The 11,214-nt window shown below is 33.5% G+C and overlaps 1 protein-coding gene across 3 annotated transcripts in view; it reads right to left on the reverse strand.

Annotated features, from left to right (window-relative positions):
- The window catches only part of LOC106458113 (protein FAM151B-like), a 47,481-nt gene that overhangs the window by 18,698 nt on the left and 17,569 nt on the right, over nucleotides 1-11,214 (reverse strand). Inside the window, exons 1-3 of one of the 3 annotated variants that reach the window (XM_022384271.1) lie at nucleotides 9,123-9,156; nucleotides 737-1,021; nucleotides 428-642 (exon numbers count right to left, since the gene is read on the reverse strand). In XM_022384271.1, the coding sequence (XP_022239979.1) occupies nucleotides 428-634 (207 nt within the window). In that variant the 5' untranslated portion in view covers nucleotides 635-642; nucleotides 737-1,021; nucleotides 9,123-9,156. Of the gene's footprint in view, nucleotides 1-427; nucleotides 643-736; nucleotides 1,022-8,311; nucleotides 8,391-9,122; nucleotides 9,235-11,214 lie in introns of those variants that run through there. The other 2 variants (XM_022384269.1, XM_022384270.1) reach the window with 2 other exon arrangements.

Below are 11,214 nucleotides of genomic sequence, written 5' to 3' on the forward strand. Positions count from 1 at the left end.
AATAATATCACTGTATCTACCTGTTCATTTATAATAATATCACTGTATCTACCTGTTCATTTATAATAATATCACTGTACCTATCTGTTCATCTATAATATCACTGTACCTATCTGTTCATTTATAATAATATCACTGTACCTACCTGTTCATCTATAATAATATCACTGTACCTACCTGTTCATCTATAATAATATCACTGTACCTACCTGTTCATCTATAATAATATCACTGTACCTACCTGTTCATCTATAATAATATCACTGTACTTACCTGTTCATCTATAATAATATCACTGTACCTATCTGTTCATCTATAATAATATCACTGTACTTACCTGTTCATTTATAATATCACTGTACCTACCCGTTCATCTATAATATCACTGTACCTACTTGTTCATTTATAATAATATCACTGTATCTACCTGTTCAGCAACACGTGCCAGAACTCTGCAAGCCGGTTCAACTACCTCAGTGGTTTTGAAGTCCAGCTTTAGGCCCTTGTTGTGAGGAATTGCCTCGTGCAGCCACTCCTCCAGGGTGATGTCACTCGTCGCAGCGGGAGGATGAGCCATGATGGGTACAGGGAAGCGACTATTGGTCGACATGCTGATATCGGCCTCCAGCACCATTACTTGGGCTGTGAATGATAAGATAATCAGTGGCCACTTGATAGTGACCTAGCTTTCTCAGTATGTTTTTGCATATAAATATAACTTTAAAATATAAATTACCTAAAGGTTATATCGAACTCGTGGCAGAAGATGTCCTTCGTGTGTTACAAAAGTTATAGGGTCAGGCTCGTAAAAAGAAGAGTTCACAATGGCCTTGAAATGAGACAGCAAGCAGGATCAAAGATCCTTCCATCCAGAGACCATACAGTCACAGTGTTACCTGGTCACATGTTATCCTGTGTTGCTTATTAGTTAGCACTTTAATAAAGCAATGTTGGATTGATATCAGTTGTTCATCACGCAGCCAAGTAGGATCACAGAACTCTACCAACAAGAGTAGAAAGGCTACACGGGAGAAAAAAAAATAGTATTACCTCTGCTAGAGAGAGAGGAGGGGGGCAAACTTTAATAGAATGTATGAATATATGCATAGTTTGGCGAGTAGTTTTTGTGCACTTAAGTAACACTTGTATACATTTTGCCCGAATAGAGGAGAAAGGCTGACTATAAGATAATGAACGTGTGAAGCTCCACGCGCTGGATCTAATATAAATCAATAAAGCTAGAAGTGGGTCATATTAGCAGTTGATAATTTGTTTAATCGCTTTTGATTTGGGTAATATTACTTCACACTGTTGGCAGTTGATAATTTGTTAAATCGTTTTTGATTTGGGTCATATTGGTCCACACTGTTGGCAGTTGATAATTTGTTTAATCACTTTTGATTTGGGTAATATTACTTCACACTGTTGGCAGTTGATAATTTGTTAAATCGTTTTTGATTTGGGTCATATTGGTCCACACTGTTGGCAGTTGATAATTTGTTAAATCGCTTTTGATTTGGGTAATATTGCTCCACACTGTTGGCAGTTGATAATTTGTTTAATCGCTTTTGATTTGGGTAATATTGCTCCACACTGTTGGCAGTTGATAATTTGTTAAATCGTTTTTGATTTGGGCCATATTGGTCCACACTGTTGGCAGTTGATAATTTGTTTAATCGCTTTTGATTTGGGTAATATTATTCCACACTGTTGGCAGTTGATAATTTGTTTAATCGCTTTTGATTTGGATCATATTGCTCCACACTGTTGGCAGTTGATAATGTGTTAAATCGTTTTTGATTTGGGTCATATTGATCCACACTGTTGGCAATTGATAATTTGTTAAATCGTTTTTGATTTGGGTAATATTGCTCCACACTGATAGCAATTGATAATTTGTTTAATCACATTTTAATCGCATTTTGGATATGCATACAGAAACTAAAAAGAATTAAACTTCTAAGAAAAAATCTTAAGAGAAATTTATGTAACTTTGACTCTGTAGATGGTTTAATTACCTATTTAATGTCTTTCAAGTTATAAGACATTTATAAAAGCAGAACTTGAGACAGATTGTGGATGTTTCATCTCAAATGTTCCACGACTGCAGCCGATAATACACATATATATACAATAAAGGACCACAAGTATCAACTAAAACATTTCAGCCACCACGAATCAGTGCTATATAGATAATACTGACAAACTTCAATCATAAAACTTTTATACATCTTTAGGATTAGATGAAGTTTGTCAATATTAAATATAGTTTACTAATCCGTGATTCAACAAAAAGAACAAAATTCTGCCACCATAGATTACAACACTATAGGTAACTCTGACAAATGTTAATTAAAAATATCTACCATTACGGATTACTTCACTTTAAGCAACTGACAAACATCAACTAAAAATATCTACCACTGCGGATTACTTCACTTTAAGCAACTGACAAACATCAACTAAAAATATCTACCACTATGGATTACTTCACTTTAAGCAACCGACAAACATCAACTAAAAATATTTGCTACCACGAGTTACTTCACTTTAGGAACCTCTGACAAACTTCATCGAAAAATATCTGTCACTGCGGATTACTTTACTTTAAGTAAAACCGTCTACATTCAAGTAAAATACTTGTACATACATTTTAGATTAGTTGAAGTTTGTCGGAAGTGTTTTAGTTGAATAATGGATTAGTGCGCTGTAAGTAAACTGTAAAATTAGCTGCAAACTAATTCAGTGACTTCGTTGTAAATTAATTTCCCAGACATGCTTAGAAATTATTAAATTTTCATAGGTGGCACTGTTTCTATCTTTGAAAACTGTTAATAACAAGTGTACATTTTAAAGCAGCTTGAACTACGTAGCATGTTTCAGTAATCAGATTAATTTAGAAAGAACAACGAAACATGTTGACTGCAATAATAAATGAAAAACTTTATAATAAGTAACACAATAATTGCTTAAAATAAATACTCAGGAAAATACATATTTTTTAAGTATGACGAAAAAAACAGAACTGATATAAATTTTTGCTTATTTGTGGGATTCTCAGGAGTGAGTACACAGATTGTTCATTAGTTGTTCAGAAAATGTATTTTACTTGATTGATTAAACGTATCACAGTTTAGAGTAACAATTATCACTTTGTAAAATTACACCGTATCCTAGTTCTCAAACACGAACATTTGGTACAAAGATAACATTTAGCGGCATAAAAAATAAATAAGTAGTTTGTTTGTTTGTTTTTGAATTTCGCGCAAAGCTACACGAGGGCTATCTGCGCTAGCCGTCCGCAATTTAGCAGTGGGAAGAAGACTAGAGGGAAGGCAGCTAGTCATCACCACCCACCGCCAACTCTTGGGCTACTCTTTTACCAACGAATAGTGGGATTGACCGTCACATTATTACGCCCCCACGGCTGAAAGATGGAGCATGTTTGGTGTGACGGGGATTCGAACCCACGACCCTCAGATTGCAAGTCGAGTGCCTTAACCGTCTGCCATGCCGGGCCAAATAAGTAGAGAACCAGAATACTTTCCTGTGGCGGTATTGTGTTTTAATCATGAATTATCTAGCATCTGATAAATATATAAATTAATTGTGTAAACCCTCCTTTCCTCTCCTCTTCGTGCTGGGGCTAAATTACACATTCAACTAGCTAAATGACCACAGAAAACCATACAAATGTAAATTTTTCAATTATTGCATGAAAACACCTGCAGAATTGTTTGAACCACTGCAAAGAAAAACATACAGAATTATTTAATTCACTAAACAGAGAAACATACAAAATTACTTCAAATCATAACACAGAAACACATGTACAATTATCTTAAATCATAACACAGAAACACATGTACAATTATCTTAAATCATAACACAGAAACACATACAGTATTGTTTTACATCATAACACAAAAAACACATACATAATTGTTTTAAATCATAACACAGAAACGTACTCAAAATTGTTTAAACATCACATAGTAACAAGTACAGTATTGCTTAACACACTGCACAGAAACACAGATAGAATTGTTTGAATCATTACACAGACACACGTACAAATTTGTTTCAATCACTGACACAAACACATACAGAATCGTTCAAATCACTGCACAAAAACACATAAAATTATTTAAAATCAAAACACCTAAACATCCTGAATTGTTTAAATAAGTACCCAAAACACATACAGGTCTGTTTAAGAAAGATAACAGAAACATAAACAGAACTGTTTAAATTATTAAGCTAAAACACGTACAAAATTTATTAAAATCATAACAGAGAAACACACATGACTATTTACCTCACTGCACAGAAACACATTCAGAATTATTTAAAATAATAAATCAGAAATATATGCAGATTTGTGTAAAATCATAACACAGATATATCTAATGAATTGTTTAAATTATTACTCAGCAACACGTATAAATTGTTTATTTCGCTACAGAGAAACACGTAAAGTATCGTTATCTAACAGCAAAGACACACACGTAGAATTAGTTAAATATACGTAGAAACACTAATTCAAAATCATAAAACAGAAACATGTACAGGATTGCATAAAATCATAACACAAAATCACGTACGAAAACAATTATAATCAATAGCCAAAAACATATATAAAACTGTTGAACTCACTACGTACAAACACACTGAAAATGTTTAAATTATTTAACAGAAAGCATACATGTTTCAAATTAACACGTGTAACACAAAAACGTGTGTAAATTTTTTAGTCGATACATAGTAACATGAACAGAATTGTTTAAAATTAATACTCAGAAAAAAGTCAGATTTTTTTTTATCATTAGGCAGAAACACATAGAGAATTGTTTAAATTATAACTCAAAAACAGATACAGAACGGTTCAAATTACGTAGTAACAAACACAGAATTGTTTAGTTCAATGTAGAGAAACACATATAGAATCATTTAAATCATTACGTAGCAACACATATAGTAATGTTTAATTCACTGCACAATGCAGAAAAACACATGCAGAATTACTTAGAATATAAGAAACAACTACAATCGTTTAAAAGCTTAACACAGTAACATGTACATATTTGTTTAGAACCATAACATAGTTTAAAAGTAATACGTAGAAATGCTTACAGAATTTTAAAACTCTTACACAGAAACACATACAGCATTGTATAAAATCATATTAAAAAAACACGTACAGCGTTGTGTAAAATCATATGAAAGAAACAAGTACAGCATTATGTAAAATTACATAAGAGAAACACCTACAACATTGTGTAAAAGCATATCAGAGAAACACGTACAGCATTGTGTAAAATTCTATCAGAGAAACAAATACAGAATTGTTTAATTCATTATACAGCAGCATGTACAAACTGTTAAACTGACTACACAAAAACACATACATTTGTTTAAATTACTACTTATAAACACGTGCCAATTCATTAGTTAACTGTACAGAAAGATATACAAAATCGTTTAAAATCTTAGCACAGAAACACGTACAGAATCGTCTAACGCACTGTACAAAAACACAAAGAAATCGTTTAAAACCATAATTTAGAAACACATACAAACATTTTTATATTTATAACACAAAAACATACAGAACTGTTTAAAAGCATAACATACAAACATATAAAAATTCTTTTAACTTAAATCAGTACACAGAAACGCATAGAGAACTGTTTACATGATTATACAGAAATGCATACATGTTGGAATCATAACAGAAAAACACATACAGAATCATTTAATTTCTTGTGCAGAAATAAATATAGCACTGTTTAAAATCAATACATAGATACGCCTATAGAACTATTTAAATGATTGTTCTGAAACAAGTCCAGAATTATTTAAATTATCACACAGAAACAATATAGTACAGTTTATAATTCTTTCACACAAACACACACATAATTCTTTGAAATCATAACAAAGACAACAGGATTGACTAAATCATTACGTAGAAATACATACAGAAATGTTTAACACACTGACAAATTTATTTAACTAAAACGCGGTAACACATACAGAATAGTTTAAATTATTACGCAGAAACACGTACAGAATCGTTTGTATTATTGCGCAGAAACACGTACAGAATTGTTTAAATATTACTCAGGAACACGTACAGAATTGTTTAAATGTTACTCAGGAACACGTACAGAATTGTTTAAATGTTACTCAGGAACACGTACAGAATTGTTTAAATGTTACTCAGGAACACGTACAGAATTGTTTAAATGTTACTTTGGAACACGTACAGAATTGTTTAAATGTTACTTTGGAACACGTATAGAATTGTTTAAATATTACTCAGGAATACGTACAGAATTGTTTATATTATCAGTTTAAAATAAGTTTCTTGACCTTCTTTTAGAACTGAAATAAACGTCTTTCTAGTGAAACAGAAATATCTGAAAAGTATTTGTACTTTGTATTTTTTGTGTATGTCGTAAGTTACTGTTGTACTCACAGTTGCTTCTGAATATGAGAATCTGGTATAATATCAGTAAAAACATACATACTGAATCCGGAATAACGTCAGTAAAAAACATACATACTGAATCCGGAATAACGTCAGTAAAAAACATACATACTGAATCCGGAATAACGTCAGTAAAAATCATGCATACTGAATCTGGTATCTTTTCGGTAAAAAACATACATTTAAAAGAAACGTAGAAGTTGCACTGATCAGTAGACATAGTAGGGACTTTCTAAGAACACTTTTAAGCTAGATTTTTGTATAAGGCATACTTTCACTTAAGGATCGGGTACTAGGTACTAACAAAGTATTTTTCATTTGGAAAATGTCGTAAGATTGCCCATGTATTTCATGTCGTAAGATTGCCCCTGTATTTCATGTGCCCTTTTGGGGTTAGTAAGTTACCGATACTGGAGAATAGGGGTGTTGAAACATATCTTAATTGTTCTATCGCCTTCTCTAGGTTTGCGGCCGACCGTTAAACATCTCAGGATTTCGTTTGCAGGTCACGAACTTTGCCCTGGATGCTTTAGCCCACTCCGTTTTACGGATTGAATGTGAATGGATCAAACCTCGCAGGGTGATATGAGCAGAAACAGAAAAATATATACATAGTTTTCTTTTACTAGTTACGCGCCAAGCTTTGAAAACATTCGTCCGTTGTCAGGTTTTATGGCGAAAATTCGTCGGTCAAAACAAATTAGTCCGGCGTCCATCTACTTACTGTTGCTTCAAGGTTTCTCCCAGCCATTTTTGGTGGTTCTCTATATTGGTTTTCTTGGAATAACTCCCCTCAACGTGTAGTGCAGTTTTATATTCGCCTGCTGTACTGATGCACTTTCAAGCACTGCCTTGTGTTTACTTGGTAGATTTTAATTATCAGTACTGTGCAGAAGTGTTTTTCATAGTTTAAAACTGACAATGAACATAAATTTAACAGTTAAACCTTAGGTTAACTGATTAATGCCCTGTTTTTACAGTAGGGTTAGTAATTACGCAGTTTTTTTTTTTCCTGTAATGAAAAATATGTGGATAATTATAGAGAACCGCAACAACTCTGACGCTGTAAGTTATCTCTATCAATTGGCAACCGTATTTTCTTACAGTAAGCTATCAGAAAATAATAATATGCATATGATATTATTAAAACATTACATCAAATGAAAAAGCAACGCGATTTCTTAATTCAATCAGTTGATGAGCAAATCTTTAAAGACGTGATATCGGGACAATTCTGGTGAAAACGATGTTTATTATATCATTATCATTCTATAAGTCATTGGGAAAGGTACTTGGCAAAGTTAGGCTTCAAAAAGTAATGTTGTAAAAGGGGCATTGATCACCCTCTTCTACTAATTTGAGGGGGGGGGGGGGACAGACCGATATTCCGAAAAATGTCCACCACTAGTACCGGAGTTTGCTTTATTCTTATTGTTATTCAACTTTTTCATCCTGTTTCTATAGTAATAATAACGATATTATTGTGAGAATTTTGACATAATTTTTCAAAAGGTTAGAAAGCTTTCATTACGGGTAACAACAATATAAACCTCTGAAATTATTACAAATATACCTCAAAATGTTACCGGTTTATGTCTCTAATACAAAATTATACACATACTACTGTTCATGTAATATAAGAAACCTGAATGAACATCAGACCAACATATGTAGTTGCTTTTACGTTCAATTTTCGGAAATACAGCCATTCGGACTTAGAACCCTTCAGAATTATGACAATTCAGACTTAAAATCCTTTGGAACTATGACTCTTTGGACTTATAACCCTTCGGAACTATAACCATAAGGACTTATAACCTTTCGGAGCTATGACCATTCGGAATTATGACTCTTCGGACTTATAACCCTTCAGAGCTATGACCATTAGGACTTGTAACCCTTCAGAACTATGGTCTTCCGGATTATCGGATTGTAATCATTTTGAGTCGTAGCACACGAGCCTTTCGTTCGGTGCAAGGACACCTATGACATTAAATGACACTTTTGTTTTGGGTCTGCTTCGTACATCTTGCCACCGTCCTTCTCGCTCCGCTGAGCCCTCATTCGCGGCATTAAGGCGGTACAATTGAAACGGCTGCCAGACTCAAACCTTTCATATGATTGGTTATCCATTTAAAGTCGATCTTTGGATAGTTTACTTGAGTTCTTCTACCGAATGTAATCGACAGTAGTTCAGTCAGTTCCTCACAACAAATAGTGACAGACAGACAGACAGCTCTACTTATATATATCTCTGTGTGTGTGTACATATATATAGACTCTTAACGACATACATTATATTATCATTAGTACAGTATACACACACCTACGTCATAACTGATTGTACACAAAAACGGCGAGTGTATCATATCGTCGCTTCGGTTTTGAAAACATTCAGACCTCAGGATTCAAAGAAACTCAAGACGGGTTACTTTGTTCTAGGTTTCATTGTTTTTCTCGTACTACACAAACATTGAGAAATAATTTTCTGTACACCAGACTATATTTAAATGTTAATACAGAAACCTTAGCAGTGCATATTTAGCAAGATACGTTTTAAATTGACCCGTTTTTCACAAATAAATATAAACTTTTTTTTACTAAATACCAAACTATTAATAATACTCACATCTGAGAGCAGCCGCTAGTCGACCCTTACTGTTGACAGCATGAGCCCAGGACACATTTAATCCGTCTCCGTTAGTTTCAGGAAAATACTCTAATAAACTAGCCTGCATGGCCTGGAAAAGTTCAATATGTTTTACTCGGTAGTAACATTGCTTACGTTATTTGCAAACAATTACATGTATTTTTATAATGTATAAGTTGGATCACTTTTAACCGTTTTGCTTGAGAAATGGGAAAACTAAACTATCTATATATATAAACATAAGAACGTGTATTTTGAACAATAGTCTTTTTCTATTTTTATTTATAAAACTATACATACTTCAAACTTTCTTCGATCAGAGCGACGCACACATAATTTCTCACGAAGTGGGGTCTCGAGAGATTTAATAAATATAAAGGTTTGTTACCTGCTTATCAAATAAACAATACTTTTTTCGTGGACTACATTCCAACAGCACTTTAATAAGCAACTCACGTGCTTATTTCGAGTGACAGGACGGCAATGACGTTATAGCCAGCTGCTATAAAATGGTCCACTCACAAACAACATTCAAAGCGTTTATTTTGGGACGATCAAGCAACAGCAGCAGTTATATAGATAGAAGTGTATCCACACAATCGACACGTAGATCTGAGTAACACAGAATCTACACATGCAGCTGTTGTAAACAGAATTTAGGGCTTGAGAACAGAATCTACACTTGCAGATGTTGTAAACATAATTTAGGGCTTGAGAACAGAATCTACACTTGCAGATGTTGTAAACAGAATTTAGGGCTTGAGAACAGAATCTACACATGCAGCTGTTGTAAACAGAATTTAGGGCTTGAGAACAGAATCTACATTTGCAGATGTTGTAAACAGAATTTAGGGCTTGAGAACAGAATCTACACATGCAGATGTTGTAAATAGAATTTAGGGCTTGAGAACAGAATCTACACATGCAGATGTTGTAAACATAATTTAGGGCTTGAGAACAGAATCTACACATGCAGATGTTGTAAATAGAATTTAGAGTTTGAGAACAGAATCTACACAAACAGCTGTTGTAAACAGTATTTAGAGTTTGAGAACAGAATCTACACAAACAGCTGTTGTAAACAGAATTTAGAGTTTATGAAAAGAGTATACACAGAGCAGTTATAAACAGAGTATAGGGTTTGTGAACAGAATATACTCACGAAGCTGTAGTAAACAGAGTCTATCCATAGAGCAGTTGCGAAAAGAAGCTACACATAGAGTTGCCTCTAAAATATTAGGGTTTGTGAAAAACGTTGAGCTCTGTTTCAGATGAATGAAGGATTATTCAGAGAAACAATACACATATTAAATAGAACTAAAACTATTTTTACAGAATCGACGAACAGAACAGTGAGATTTACTGGCAGTATTTACAGATTACACGCAGTACTAACCTATGTAAAACTGGGTGTGTGTGACAGAGCAACGTTAAAAGAATTGTTTGTTTTTTTTGAAAATTTCTATGGGAAGAGTTGTGTCATCAAATTCTTGGATTTTAATAACATATTCAACACAGATGTCTGTTGTAATCGCAATTATCAGTTTACTATGATAACCTACATATAGAGTGGTGTTATGCGAAACAGGGACTTACGTGACAATTGGTGTTATACATAATTTGGTGTTCATTAACAGAATCTACACATAGAGGTTTGTTAAACAGCACTGGGAGTTTATTTATGGATGTGACAAACAGAGGAAATAGAACTAGGAACTTATTGGCAGAATATATACATAATGATGTATTATACAAAAATAGAAGTTTACGGACAGTCTTAACATAGTATCTGTTCAAAACGGAAAGTTTAGTGACAAAACATAGAACTACGTCAATGAAAAGTGCCTATGCTTTTTTATATAATTTACAAGAAGAGTGATGTTAAAGAGAATTAGGGATTTTTGACAAAACGTACACATATAACTGTGTTATACAGAATTAGAAGTTGTTGTTTTGATAGAATGTTTACGTACCCACAGTGTTTGTTTGGTTGGAAGTTCGCGCAAAGCTACATGAGGGATATCTGCGCTAGCCGTCCCTAATTTAGCAGTGAAAGACTAGAAGGAAGGCA

The sequence above is a fragment of the Limulus polyphemus genome, unplaced genomic scaffold, assembly GCF_000517525.1.
Source record: "Limulus polyphemus unplaced genomic scaffold, Limulus_polyphemus-2.1.2 Scaffold418, whole genome shotgun sequence".
Classification (NCBI taxonomy): domain Eukaryota; kingdom Metazoa; phylum Arthropoda; class Merostomata; order Xiphosura; family Limulidae; genus Limulus; species Limulus polyphemus.